At 48.2% G+C, this 15,450-nt stretch overlaps 1 protein-coding gene across 2 annotated transcripts in view; it reads left to right on the plus strand.

Annotated features, from left to right (window-relative positions):
- FDXR (ferredoxin reductase) overlaps positions 1 to 15,450 on the plus strand; it is a 129,160-nt gene that overhangs the window by 49,337 nt on the left and 64,373 nt on the right. For both annotated transcript variants that reach the window (XM_063960674.1, XM_063960675.1), the window contains exon 3: positions 4,466 to 4,561. In XM_063960674.1, coding sequence (XP_063816744.1) covers positions 4,466 to 4,561 — 96 coding nt within the window. The remainder of the gene's footprint in view (positions 1 to 4,465; positions 4,562 to 15,450) is intronic.

The following is a 15,450-nucleotide window of genomic DNA, read 5'->3' on the forward strand; positions in this document are numbered from 1 at the left end:
GGGTCTTTACCAAGGTAATGGCCGAAATGATGATTCTTCTTCGAAGAGAAGGCGTCTTAATTATCCCTTACTTGGACGATCTCCTGATAAGGGCAAGATCCAGGGAACAGTTAGAGTTCGGAGTAGCACTGTCTCAGGTAGTGCTACGTCAGCACGGGTGGATTCTAAATATCCCAAAATCACAGCTGATTCCAACAACACGTCTACTGTTCCTGGGGATGATTCTGGACACAGTCCAGAAAAAGGTGTTTCTCCCGGAGGAGAAGGCCAGGGAGTTATCCGAGCTAGTCAGGAACCTCCTAAAACCAGGCCAAGTGTCAGTGCATCAATGCACGAGAGTCCTGGGAAAAATGGTGGCTTCTTACGAAGCAATTCCATTCGGAAGATTCCATGCAAGAACTTTTCAGTGGGATCTGCTGGACAAATGGTCCGGATCGCATCTTCAGATGCATCAGCGGATAACCCTATCTCCAAGGACAAGGGTGTCTCTCCTGTGGTGGTTACAGAGTGCTCATCTTCTAGAGGGCCGCAGATTCGGCATTCAGGATTGGATGCTGGTGACCACGGATGCCAGTCTGAGAGGCTGGGGAGCAGTCACACAGGGAAGAAATTTCCAGGGCTTGTGGTCAAGCATGGAAACGTCTCTTCACATAAATATCCTGGAACTAAGGGCCATTTACAATGCCCTAAGTCAAGCAAGGCCTCTGCTTCAGGGTCAGTCGGTATTGATCCAATCGGACAACATCACGGCAGTCGCCCACGTCAACAGACAGGGCGGCACAAGAAGCAGGAGGGCAATGGCAGAAGCTGCAAGGATTCTCCGCTGGGCGGAAAATCATGTGGTAGCACTGTCAGCAGTGTTCATTCCGGGAGTGGACAACTGGGAAGCAGACTTCCTCAGCAGACACGACCTCCACCCGGGGGAGTGGGGACTTCACCCAGAAGTCTTCCAAGTGATTGTAAACCGTTGGGAAAAACCAAAGGTGGACATGATGGCGTCCCGTCTCAACAAAAAACTGGACAGATATTGCGCCAGGTCAAGGGACCCTCAGGCATTCCAGATGAAGTCATCCCTACCCTGGTCAAGGCCAGAAAGGATGTAACCGCAAAACATTATCACCGCATTTGCCGGAAATATGTTGCGTGGTGTGAGGCCAAGAAGGCCCCTACAGAGGAATTTCAACTGGGTCGTTTCCTGCATTTCCTGCAAACAGGACTATCTATGGGCCTAAAATTAGGGTCCATTAGGGTTCAAATTTCGGCCCTGTCAATCTTCTTCCAAAAAGAACTGGCTTCAGTGCCTGAAGTTCAGACGTTTGTCAAAGGGGTACTGCATATACAGCCTCCTTTTGTGCCTCCAGTGGCACCTTGGGATCTCAATGTAGTGTTGAGTCTCCTAAAATCACATTGGTTTGAACCACTCACCACTGTGGAATTGAAATATCTCACATGGAAAGTGGTCATGCTGTTAGCCCTGGCTTCAGCCAGGCGTGTCTCTGAATTGGCGGCTTTATCATATAAAAGCCCTTACCTAATTTTTCATTCAGACAGGGCAGAACTGAGGACTAGCCCTCAATTTCTCCCTAAGGTGGTTTCAGCGTTTCACATGAACCAGCCTATTGTGGTACCTGCGGCGACTAGGGACTTGGAGGACTCCAAGTTGCTGGACGTAGTCAGGGCCCTGAAAATATGTTTCCAGGACGGCTGGAGTCAGAAAATCTGACTCGCTGTTTATCCTGTATGCACCCAACAAGCTGGGTGCTCCTGCTTCTAAGCAGACGATTGCTCGTTGGATTTGTAGTACAATTCAGCTTGCACATTCTGTGGCAGGCCTGCCACAGCCAAAATCTGTAAAAGCCCATTCCACATGGAAAGTATGCTCATCTTGGGCGGCTGCCCGAGGGGTCTCGGCTTTACAACTTTGCCGAGCAGCTACTTGGTCAGGGGCAAACACGTTTGCTAAATTTTACAAATTCGATACCCTGGCTGAGGAGGACCTGGAGTTCTCTCATTCGGTGCTGCAGAGTCATCCGCACTCTCCCGCCCGTTTGGGAGCTTTGGTATAATCCCCATGGTCCTTACGGAAGTCCCAGCATCCACTAGGACGTCAGAGAAAATAAGAATTTACTTAACGATAATTCTATTTCTCGTAGTCCGTAGTGGATGCTGGGCGCCCATCCCAAGTGCGGATTGTCTGCAATACTTGTATATAGTTATTGTTACAAAAAAAAAAAAAAAATCGGGTTGTTTATTGTTGTGAGCCATCTTTTCAGAGGCTCCTACGTTTATCATACTGTTAACTGGGTTCAGATCACAGGTTGTACGGTGTGATTGGTGTGGCTGGTATGAGTCTTACCCGGGATTCAAAATCCTTCCTTATTATGTACGCTCGTCCGGGCACAGTATCCTAACTGAGGCTTGGAGGAGGGTCATAGGGGGAGGAGCCAGTGCACACCAGCTAGTCTAAAGCTTTTACTTTTGTGCCCAGTCTCCTGCGGAGCCGCTATTCCCCATGGTCCTTACGGAAGTCCCAGCATCCACTACGGACTACGAGAAATAGAATTATCGGTAAGTAAATTCTTATTTTTTTTTCAAACATCGATCGGGAACATCGACCATCGTGGCTTTCATTTTGAAAGCCGGGACAGCCTGCAGGTATACAGGGGGGGTCTGGGGGTGGCTTGGGAAGGTTCATTTACACCCCCCAGCGGCTGCCGCGTGTCGCTATCGTCGGTGCTAGATTGGCCTGCATGCAGGCACAATCTAGCAGGTCGCTCATTTCACCGCTGGGTGAAATGAGCTGACCCCCCCACCCCGTCCGTCCGTACCCCCTCGCTCAGCACACATCGTGCTGTGTTGAGCGGGGCGGAGAGATGTGTGCTCAGCGGCCTGTGCTAGATCGCTCAGCACACATCTCCCTCAACATCTCCCCGTCAGTACGGCCCTTTACTCAGAATTTGTTTTGCTCTCTCACTTAATGGTTAGTTGATTGTTATCCTGATTGAGAGTTAAGAGCAGAATAGGAGCAGTTTACATCTTGACAAGACCATGTTGCACAGCAGATGGGGCAGATTTAAAATGTACAGTGAGATTTAGGGGGACATTTACTAAGCAGTGATAAGAGCGGAGAAGTGAGCCAGTGGAGAAGTTGCCCATGGCAACCCATTCAGCACTGAAGCAACATCTATAATTTGCATACTATAAAATAATACAGAGCTGCTAATTGGTTGATGCGGCAGCTTCTCCGCTCATCACTGCTTAGTAAATGTCCCCCTAAGCAGGCTTCCTGTTATGCTATTGTTAAATATGCCAATGTTTCTAATGGATAGAAATGATGTGTCAGGTCTGCTTGTTGAATGTGGTAATGAACACTAAAGAATCTCCTTTGTCCTCGTGTGAATGCTTATTTTATATCCATGTTCTTGTAACACCTATACAGAAGTAATTAAATCCTTACTTATTTAAGTTGTAAAATTTGTATCTGTAGCAGTTCGTAAGGGGCCTATTTGTCAAGATTTCTTTTTTCTCTACCCCCTCCCCCAGTGCCGGCATTACGATTCATGTCGGGATCCCGGCATTAGTATTCCGAACTGTTTCGGGATTACAGTTTCGGTATCCCGACTGCTGGGATCCTGACCGGATCCTCCATGAAGGGAGGTTAAGGTGTTTTTTTTTTTTGTTTTTTTTTTAGGTCGACAACACTTGGGTCGACATGAAAAATGTAGACATGAGTTTTTCACTTTTTTTTTCTCTCATTTTTTTGAACTTTTTCATACTTTATGATCCACGTGGAGTACGATTAGGCATAGTAACCTGTGCCAAGCACAGCGGTAGCGGAGCAAGGCACCTTGCCCGAAGCTGCGAGGGGACACAATGCACTAATTGGGGTTCCCGATCACTTTACAAAGAAAACGACGCTTATTTTATCTTTTTTAAACTCATGTCGACCTTACCCATGTCAACCTAATGACTGCGTCAACCTATTTCATGTGTCGACCTAGTCACTGTCGAATAGTGGTCAACCTACTTACTGTCGACCCAACGAACCACACCCATCTCCATCTGAACAGGTGAATTTTCACAGTAAGGACAGATTCACTGTTCTGTCTGGGTGTTTTCATTTAATAGCATCAATGGATGGGGTTTAGGGAAAGTTTGAACCTTTTAAAGCAGAGCAAACAAACTTCAGAGAAGTACCCCCCACCACCACCTTATGTTGCTTTTTTGCTCTGTTAACAATATAAATATGAATGATAAGTGATGGATTAGAAAAATGTCTTTACAATGTTACTATACTATAGTAAAATTATTCAATTACTGCATTATTTTATTTTCTCGAAGTCCTATGCTTTTAACTGCTATAATCATGTGTGTTTCTGTTACTACATAAATGAGAATGTCCTTTGGCAATCTTCTGTATCCTGAAGCACATTGATAGGTTCCACCTATGTTTTCTGATTTTTAGCACCACACAAACGCGGTGGTGGACATTTATGAGAAACTTCCCGTTCCATTTGGCTTGGTCCGCTTTGGTGTGGCACCTGATCACCCTGAAGTAAAGGTAAGGGAATGTCAGAGACTGTGAATAAATAAAAGATGGCTGATTCACCCCCTCATGTTTAGTGTACACTAATAGTTCTTTGCTATCATGTGTTCCACATCAATACAGTACATACGTACACGCTTTGTCACAGAATTCAGAACTGTATACAGAACACAGATTGCTATACAAAGTCACAAACAACAATATGTTAAAGCCTGCAGTAATATCCAAAATACTATTCTGGAAAGAGAAAAAAGACCACACTATCTGTATAAAAGAGTTTCACCCTCTAACAACAAAAGGCTTGTGAGACTACATAAGTGTACATTTAGCCTTTTTTCTGAGGAAGATGGTACTGTCTGTCACCTTGAGCTGTGCAAAGATCTGGTTTGATTCCTCTCAGGGGCTTGTATTCCAGAGCAGTTGGATGGTATGACAAAGATATGAAAGGCTGTATGTGGGAGATAAGAAAGAGGAGCCCTTGAACAGTTTATTTAGATAGCCTAGCCTTGCAGATAAGAGAGAGACTTTTGCAAGGACTCACGTGCATGCGGGACTGAGGTGTCCCACAACCTCACATGACATATCTAAAAGGGTCACTTGCTGCAGGTTTTGCCATTTTCTACAAAAACTCTGCTTCTAGATAGGGCCCTTTTATTTTATTTCTTTTGACATAATGTAGTCCTATTAGCCTCGTATTTTGTGGTAAATACTAGAGTATATACATATTTAAATTTCATTTCTCCGGCAGGGTCCACAGGATAACAATGGGATATGATGGAGCGACAGCGGATTGGCACCAAACGATCACAAGCTTTCAGTTCTCCCAGGATGCAACGAGCCCGTCCATATATCCCTGTCCACTCGCTCAGGCAAATCAGTTTTTTGTTTGGTGCGGCAGAAGCCGGACCATGGTCAGAGGGCTGCTGTTCTTGGCAGCCCTAAGCTTTCTTATTTTATTTTTATAGTCTTACTTTGTTTTTTGAGCGATTTTTCTCAACAGCGTCTTATACGCATATTGGAAAGAGTCGCTCCAACAACTCTCCGCCGGGTCGCAACAACGCTTACCCATGTGTACAGTGCTGTCTCGACGGCCGTCTGTGTCGGATATACTAGCAGGTCCAGCAGACGTTACCAGGCTGTGGCCGGAGCATGGGGAGAAGGTAAGGCATCGATTCCACGTAGTCGGGGAATACGGACACAGCCGCACTGTATTGGGAGGAGACTACCAAACAGTAACTGACGCGCCGCCACCACCGGTGCTCCAGCACTAGGCCTTAGGTATCATAAGGCACCAGGATTAGTATGAGGCTGTGATCCCTAGGGTTGATGTCAGCGGTAGGGAGTTAGACGCTCTCCTGGTCGCACCTCCCACCAGTTCATGACCAGTTTCCGCACGTCTCCCGCCATGAACTGTTACCTCACTTCCGTCTCGGACGCTACCACGAGGGGTCTCGGTCGCAGCATAGGCAGCTGCATCTGTGTTCACTAAGCGCTACCGCAAGGAGACCCGGTCGCAGTACAAGCGTCTGTATGACCGGCGTGTCTGTATGCACAGTGCATCTGTGTTCACTAAAAGTTCCCGAAGCGGCAGTGTACAGTAGTAGTGTCTGGATCCACTCAGCATTCGCTAACGTATTGATCGATCTCGGAAGTGAGGTGAGTCTCCCTGTATCCCACTCTACTGAGTACGGGTTATACAGCACTAAATTTCTGTCTACGTTTGCAGTATGAATAGTTAAATTTAAGTGCCTTTTGTATATGAGTCTGTGTACATTACTATGGTTTTCTTCGCATTACATCTGAATACTTTAAGATCTGTATAAACAGAATTCAGTTGATTATGTGCTCATATGACTAATATATAACATGTGACTGACTGCTAGTGTGATTGCTGACTTTTATATATGTTTGTCAGTTGTTTCTGCTGCGGGGTACACTGGGCTCTACAAGGATGGACAATGGGGTGTAGAGTAGGATCTTGATCCGAGGCACCAACAGGCTCAAGCTTTGACTGTTCCCAGAATGCACAGCGCCGTCTCCTCTATAACCACGCCTCCCTGCACAGGAGCTCAGTTTTGTAGTTGGTGCTGCAGTAAGCAGGCACTTAACAGAGGGGCTGCTCCAGGCAGCCCTAAGAAGAGCTTTTCTATGAAGAAAAAGTGAAGACTTCAAGGGCAGCAGCGGTGGTAAATGTCAGAAGACATTCACTGCTGCAGCTCCAGCTCTCCCCAGCGGCGCTGTACACTCCCGAGCCCTGGTTGCCGGGTAACTACAGCAGGAGCCTCCGGTTTTCTTCACGTCAGGCACACACAACGGGGGCTCTCCGGGATCGCGTGGCCGCGCTTCGGGAGGTGATGAGTGGGTCCCGCTTGCGCGACCCGGTCTTTATCGCGATCTGGCGCGGTCAGTGGGAGGCGGTACAGGCGATCCCACTAGATCACCAGGGCATGGGCGCAGGTCAGGTTTTCTCTCTAAACCAGTTTAAAAGAGCCCACAGTACCCGGTGGTTTTGCCAGCAGAGGGATAAGGCTTAGACCTGAAGCCCCTCCCCCAGCCCCAGGGCGCCATTTCCCGCAAATGTTCCCGCCCTGGAGCTGCATATCTATCTCTCCCTCACTCCCTGTCAGTGTCTGGGCACCATTATTCCTCAGCTTCACTGTTCCTGGGACTGCTTGGGCAAATCCTCCTGTGTAAAACCGCCTGGTTGTCAGTGCTGTGACTTTACATGACACTTAAGTATTCTACCTGCCTTTTCAGTCAGTGCTAGTTAAGAAAGAGTGCATTTAGTCAGGGTTTTCTAGTACATTTACCCTGTGATATACATCCAGTTCTTACTGTGTGGTGTTATATCTATTGCCTATATAGCTATATATATAAGCTAGTCCAGTGCAGTATTATTGTTAGTAGTGACAGTTTGTACAATGCAGAGGTTATTATCTGTTTGTGCATTTGATAGCTGAGTGGTGTCCATTTCGTGTCTTTCACTCAACCTGCTATCCCTATATTCTATAACCTGAGGGGGCTTGGTGCGTCAGGTTTTATATTGATATAGGATTTTCACAAAGATATACTCTAATACGTAGTTTTCTCTGTGATTTAGTCACCATATCTCTCCCTTATCTCTGCTGGTGCTGACTGCACGGCGCAGGGGTTTGGGTAGGAGGTATTGTGCTGCTGACAATTGTACTGTGTTACCTGATACTGCAAGTTACATGTCTGCTTCTGAGGGTAACGGTTCTGGGGGCTGAACACACTGCCGGTGTTGCTGAAGCCGCAGATCCCTATGAGGGGAATATAGCAGCTATGGGCTCTGGTTCTGGGGTCTCCTTGTCCCCCAGTGGGACTGTGGCAACGGAGGCACATAATGACCCACCGTGGGCCGCTTTTTCCATGCTTCTGCATACGCTAGTTCGTAAACTAACACCCCCTATGGGACCCCCGATGCCGGTACAACCGTTTGTGGTCCCTACAGCTAACCCGCCGTGGGCGGACAATTTATCTGCTCAATTAAAGAAGTTGAACCAGTCCCTGACTACTAAAAAGTCTGACCATCGCTCGCCTAAGTCCAAGGGGTCCTCTGAGCGAGCGCTTTTCTCCTCACAATCCACTGCTGTCACTGACACCTCGTCGGATGAAGACGGCACTTACACCGACCCCACAGGTTCTGACTCGGATACGGCTGATGGGGAGGGTAGTTCACATGTGGATGTTCCTGATCTTTTGGAGGCTATTAAGTTGATTTTACAGATTACGGATGATCCCGAGCCATCCGTCCCTCCTAAGAAACCAGACAGGTTCAAGCGTCAGAAGGTGGTTAAACAAGTTTTACCTCACTCTGACCACCTGGTGGATATACGTCGGGAACCCTGGGAAAACCTGGGTACGGAGTTTGTGCCTCAAAAGAAGATGCTGGCTCGCTATCCCCTCGCGCCAGAGCTGTCTAAGAATTGGGAAACACCTCCTCCAGTGGACTCACATGTGGCTAGGATGGTTTTCTCAGCTCTGCCTGTCACTACAGTCACGTCTCTAAAATAGCCTACGGATAAACGTGTGGAGAGTTGTCTAAAAGCGATTTACACCCTCATGGGTGCTGCACAAAGGCCCACGATTGCAGCTATATGGGCTGCAGAGGCTATTGAAGCATGGGCCTTGGAGTTAGAAGCTGAAATCTTCTCTGACCATGCTAGACAATGCTTGTCATATACTGTCACAGCTTCTTGTTATATTAAAGAGGTGGCTTCTGATGCCGGTATCCTAGCGGCCAAGGCCTCTACTACGTCAGTCCTGGCACACCGGATATTGTTGCTGAGATCTTGGTCTGTGGATCTAGACTCTAGAAAAACCTTGGAGGTACTCCCTTTCAAGGGAGATATTCTGTTTTGTGGAGGACTTAAATAAGATAGTGGCTGACTTGGCTACTGCCAAAACTGCCTGTCTGCCAAGTACCGCTCTTTCTGTGTCGAAGGCTAAAGGTACTTCCTTTCGTCCTTCAGGTAAAGCAAAAGGTCAGGCGTACAACAAGCAGGCCCGCACTTCCAAACCTGGTAAGCCAAAGCCCAAAAGAGCCTGGGCAGCCCGTCAGCCAGCTTCCAAGGCCGATAAGCCTGCTGCATGATGAGGTGGGACTCCCCCTGGGGGATCCCAGGGTGGGGGGCCAGCTTCTAGGGTATACCCAGGAATGGTTGAAGACCACTTCACTTCAGATGCCTGGGTACGGGAAGTAGTCACTCGAGGTTACGCCATAGCCTTCAAAAACCGACCCCCTCATCGATTTTGCCAGACAGACGTCCCGTTGGACCAAACAAAGGCAAACACTCTCCATTCGGTGGTACAGACCCTCCTGGATACAGGAGTAGTAGTAGTACAGGTGCCCCTTGCGCAGAGGGGCCGGGGGTACTATTCTCCGCTGTTTCTAGTCCCGAAACCGAATGGGTCCTCCCGGCCCATTCTCAACCTCAAGGCATTAAACAGGTTTGTGAAGATTTCCAAGTTCCGTATGGAAACCCTTCGCTCTATAGTTCTGGCCTTGGAACCTGGGAACTACATGGTCTCCCTGGACATACAGGATGCTTACCTGCATATTCCTATAGCAGCGTCACATCAGCAATATCTGAGGTTTGCTATTGGCCACCTCCATTACCAGTTTCGGGCGTTACCTTTTGGTTTAACAATGGCTCCACGAGTCTTCACCAAAGTCATGACGGTGATGACGGTGGTACTCCGCCGTCAAGGGGTCAGGATACAGAACTTCTCCTACGTCATCTAGATATGACGGTCCGGTTTCTACAAGCCCACGGGTGGCTCATCAACTGGAAGAAATCCTCCTTGATCCCTGCTCAGAGCATGGTGCATCTGGGCGCGCTATTGGACTCTCACAACCAGAGGTTGTTCTTGTGTCAGGAGAAAGTCCTGAAGCTTCAGGACAGGATTCGTTGCTTCCTTTCTCGTCCGCAAGTGTCGATACATTCGGCGATGCAGGTGCTGGGCCTCATGGTATCAGCATTCGACATGGTGGAGTATGCTCAATTCCATTCTCGCCCTCTCCAGAGGCTGATTCTAGCTTAATGGGACGGCCTGCCTCACCGGATCAGGTCTCAAATGATCTCATTGACTCCGCAGGTCCGTCTGTCGCTGCTCTAGTGGCTCCAGGACCAACAATTGTGCAGGGGCCGTCCCTTCTGGATATCCAACTGGGTCCTGTTGACGACAGATGCCAGTCTAAGAGATTGGGGCGCGGTGCTGGAGCAACACTCCCTTCAGGGTCGGTGGACCAAGGAGGAGTCCCTCTTCTCAATCAACATTCTGGAATTGCGGGCGGTCTTCAATGGATTGAACCTAGCCCAGCATTTAATTCAGAACCGTCCTGTTCAAGTGCAGCCGGACAACGCCACCACAGTGGCTTACATAAATCATCAAGGCGGCACTCGAAGCCGTCTGGAAATGAAGGAAGTCTCACGGATTCTACATTGGTCGGAACGCCATCTACCGGCCATATCGGCAATCTTCATTCCGGGAGTCCTGAATTGGGAAGCGGACTTTCTCAGTCGTCAGGACGTACATGCCGGCGAGTGGGGCCTCCATCCAGAAGTGTTTCAACTCCTAGTGGAAAAGTGGGGTCTTCCAGACGTAGATCTGATGGCGTCTCGACACAATCACAAGGTTCCGGTCTTCGGAGCAAGGACAAGGGATCCTCGAGCTGCATTCGTGGATGCGCTGGCGGTACAGTGGAGGTTTCGGCTGCCGTACGTGTTCCCTCTGGTGTCACTCCTGCCCAGGGTAATTCGGAAGTTCAAGCAAGAAAAAGGAAATCTGCTTCTCATAGCTCCAGCATGGCCCAGACGGCACTGGTTCTCAGACCTACAGGTCCTATCGTCAGAGCGTCCAATTCTACTTCCACAATGCCCAGACGTCCTCGTTCAGGGCCCCTGTGTCTACCAGGACCTAGCCCGGCTGTCTTTGACGGCGTGGCTCTTGAAGCTTCCGTCTTGAGGGCTAAGGGTTTTTCTGAAGAAGTCATTAAAACTATGTTGCGGGCCCAGAAACCGGCTTCTGCCCGGATTTACCATAGGGTCTGGCATTCCTACTTTGTTTGGTGCGCTTCTAACAATTATGATGCTTCCAAGTTTAGTACAGCCAAACTTTTGGCTTTTCTGCAACAAGGCCTGGATTTAGGCCTGCGTCTGGCCTCCCTCAAGGTTAATATTTCTGCCTTGTCTGTGTGGTTTCAGAGAAAAATTGCGACTTTACCTGATGTTCATACTTTCACTCAGGGTGTGTTGCGTATCCAACCTCCCCATGTCCCGCCTGTGGCTCCTTGGGACTTGTCGGTGGTTTTGGAGGTGTTGCAGGAGCCTCCGTTTGAACCACTTGGTTCAGCTGATCTTAAGTGCCTTTCCCTTAAGGTGGTGTTCTTGCTGGCTATTGCCTCTGCTAGAAGGGTGTCGGATTTGGGGGCCCTTTCCTGTAGTTCCCTGTATCTGATTTTTCACCGTGACCGGGCGGTACTTCGGACTCGTCCCAGTTATTTACCAAGGTGGTGTCCTCGTTCCACCTTAATCAGGAAATTGTGGTTCCGGCCTTTGCCTTTCCTGATTTGTCTCCCAAAGAGCGGTCTTTGGATGTGGTATGGGCTCTCCGTATCTATGTGAAGAGAACTGCTTCTGTTCGAAAATCTGATTCTCTCTTTGTTTTGTTTGGATTTCACAAACGTGTCTGGCCTGCTCACAAGCAGACTCTGGCCAGGTGGATTAGAATGGTGATTGCACATGCTTATGTGAAGGCTGGTCTGTCACTTCCTGCTCACATTACGGCCCATTCTACTCGGTCGGTTGGACCTTCTTGGGCGGCCCAACGTGGTGCGACCCTTGAACAATTGTGCAAGGCGGCTACGTGGTCCTCCGGGAGCACGTTCATTAGGTTCTATGCCTTCGATACTGCCGCTTCCCAGGATGCTTCCTTTGGACGCCGGGTTCTTGTGCCCGCTACAGTGCGTCCCCTCCCATAAGGAACTGCTTTAGGACATCCCCATTGTCCATCCTTGTGGAGCCCAGTGTACCCTGCAGCAGAAAACCCGTTTTATGGTAAGAACTTAGCGTTGTTAAAACTCTTTCTGCGAGGTGCACTGGGCTCCACAAGGCGCCCACCCTGACGCACTTTGCTTCTTTGGGTTGGTATGGCATTAGCCGCTGACACTTCTTCTGTCGTGAGAGTGTGGTGTATGTGGCTACTAACCGTTGTCGTCTCTCTTTTCCTGCTACTGCATTGGGCTGGTTAACTAAAAACTGAGCTCCTGTGCAGGGAGACGGGGTCATAGAGGAGGCGGCGCTGTGCATTCTGGGAACAGTCAAAGCTTTGAGCCTGTTGGTGCCTCGGATCAAGATCCTACTCTACACCCCATTGTCCATCCTTGTGGAGCCCAGGGTACCTCGCAGAAAGAGTTTTAACAACGGTAAGTTCTTACAATAAAACTTGTTTTCTTCTGGTCCTCAATGCTGGTGCATGGGTAGGGTCAGATTGATATCACTTTAGAACAGGGGTCTTCAACCTTTAAGACAGTGTGGGCCACATAAAAAAATGAAACGAAGCCGAGGGCCACTAAGCTATACTGCGGTATTTAGAATCTAAATTTTAATTTATGATTGTAATGAGACCTTTTCTAGACTCATAAGACCATAAAAAAGACTTCAAAAGATAATTATTGTAATTTAATGAATGAAACATGGTCTACTTTACCTTTGTTATTATAATAAGTTCATATCAGTGGGAAACTTGGCATTGTTTTTGCTTGGCCAGCTTGTCGATGTTGGCATCAATGTTAGAAGTCGCTATGCGCAGAGTATTCTCAAGATGTTGGTCTGTAAGCACTGAACTGGACTCATACGGCAGTATCACTGGACTGGTGGGTATAATGTGGGCATGCTTTCACAATATTGCTGCTGTCTGTCTGTGATGGGGGGAGGGAGGGTATGATAGCGCCTATGTCAAGACATAGGTGCTATCATACCCTCCCTCCTCCCCATCACAGACAGACAGCAGCATTGTCAAAGCATGCTCCCTGCCATCTCTGCTCTTAATACTTAATACACCCCCTGCTGGGTCCCCCGCCACGCCCCCTGCCCTCAATACTAATTTATTCACTGCCATGCTCAGGCTGCCGCACCCCCGTCCCCGCCGCTCCCGCACGCCGGGTTCCTGCACTGCCCCCTGCCCTCAACACTTATACACTTTTATTCTCCTGCCGCAGCCCCCCCCCCCCCCCCCCCCCCCGCTCCGGGTCCCCGCCGCACACAGCCATGCTCAGGCTGCTTACATGCTGCCGCACCCCCTCCGCTCCCGCCCGCCGGGTTCCCGCACTGCCCCCTGCTCTCAATGGTAACTTGCCGCACCCCCCCCAGCCGGGTCCCCGCCGCTCTCACCCACCTATTCAACACTGCAGGCGGAGGGAGACACAGGGAGGGAGACACAGTAAGGGTGACCAGACCACTGACCAGCCTAAGAGGAGCTACTCCCCTTCTTCACAGGCAACCAGTGACAGTGCGGGGGAGTCACATGACTCCGGGAAAGGGAAAAAAAATTTTTTTTTTTTTTTTTTGTGTTCATATGTGCGCTGCGGGCGGGCGCGTCGGCGGGCCATGGAAACCATAGCAGCGGGCCACCTGTGGCCCGCGGGCCACGGGTTGAAGACCCCTGCTTTAGAAGGTTAAAGTGATTACAGTCACAAATTGTGTAGTACACTTTAAAGTGCTGACGATTTATTATGTCTAAGAGCGGCAAAGGTGACGAGGGTGCACTCACAGTAACGCCAACACTCATAACATGTTTGTCTTGCAAAACTGATTCAGCAGATAACAAGGCAGATCCCTGTTCAACGTCTTGTACAGATAGATCCACCTTGAGCGATGTTTGCACAGACCTTGTCTAGTATAGCTGAACGGGTAATTCCTACAGCTTCCCTACCAGGAATGGGGTACACTAATAACCCATACATGCAGCTCCCTACCTATGGTATATCATTTCCCTCTCCAGCTACTCCAAAAAGACAAGCTGAAAAACCGAGTGTAAGTAAACCGTCAACTTCACAGGCTACACAGGATGATTCATTAGACAATTAAAGCTCTATATACTCTTCTTCGGCAGACGAAGAACAAGTAGAAGGTCTCAGCTCAGTGGATATAGCTGAGTTAATTAGAGCAATAAAGGCCATTCTATCCTTGGAGGATTCAGCAGACCCTGTGTTAAAAGCCAAGGCACCTGTGTTTAAACGGCCCAAAGCAGGTAAGACTGAGTTTCCAGAGTCAGACCAGCTAACGGAAATCATGCAAGAGGCTTGGGCTACACCCAGTAAAAAATATTGAACTCCCAAAAAATGGGATTCCAATTATCCTTTTCCGGCTGGGGACTGTTTAAAATGGGAAATGGCTCCCAATGTAGATACACATGTCATTCGATTATTGTGAAAATCTATATTGCCTTTGCCATCAACGTCATTGGATGATGTCACGGATAGGAGAGTGGATGGTTTCTGAAAACCATATTGCCCTTTGAAAAGGCTCCATAAACGAGCAAAACGCGTTAGAGGACATCGTGACATTGCTACCGCCAGCTGTGGACATTTCTGCATAGGCACTACATCGAGCGCTAGACGCCAGCCTTTCTATACAGCGACAATTGGAAGCTGCAGCGGCACGTTCATCTTGGATGACGGAGACGTCCGGTGCCTCCTAGCCGCACCCTTCCGATCCAGCACAGCACACTTACAGTCGAACTGACCGCTTAACAATTTCAGTTGGTGAACTTGTCACAGCATATAGGCGGTTTGCTTGTTCAGTATTGGGAGTACATTTAAAAGAGTATAACCATTGGTGGTTGGGACTATTATTCCATTGACTCAACTGTGGCCGACTGCTCCAGCACCTTATGCTATAACATATATACCTGCTAAGGAATTGTATTAGGACTAGTATCATCTTAGTCCTATCTAATTAAGAGAACGAGGCTATTTATTATTTCTTTCTGCACACATTGTGGATATTACAGTCAAGTGCTATGCAAAGGACTGGTTTGGTTCAGAGACTGAATTGATTCACCTCTATATAACTAGCTAAATGAGCATGTTCTGTTACATTTTGAAAAGTATATACTGAATATCTAATTGCATGCATAGTGATAGGAATTTTACTTGTATGGTTTTATTATGACTGAATCATTTTTTATGGTGTCCGTATTTTGTATATGAATGTGTTAATGTGATTAATTTATTAAAGAATAATATATTCCTTATATATTTGACTTCACTCATTTCAAAGTCTGAGTTAAAATAACATTAGCGCAGAGTGACTTTGAATTTATTGTAGTTTTTCTCCTATTGGTAATAGGAGTTTATATGTCTTTATGCTTACACAGGC

Source organism: Pseudophryne corroboree, chromosome 3 (assembly GCF_028390025.1).
Source record: "Pseudophryne corroboree isolate aPseCor3 chromosome 3, aPseCor3.hap2, whole genome shotgun sequence".
In the NCBI taxonomy this organism is placed as follows: domain Eukaryota; kingdom Metazoa; phylum Chordata; class Amphibia; order Anura; family Myobatrachidae; genus Pseudophryne; species Pseudophryne corroboree.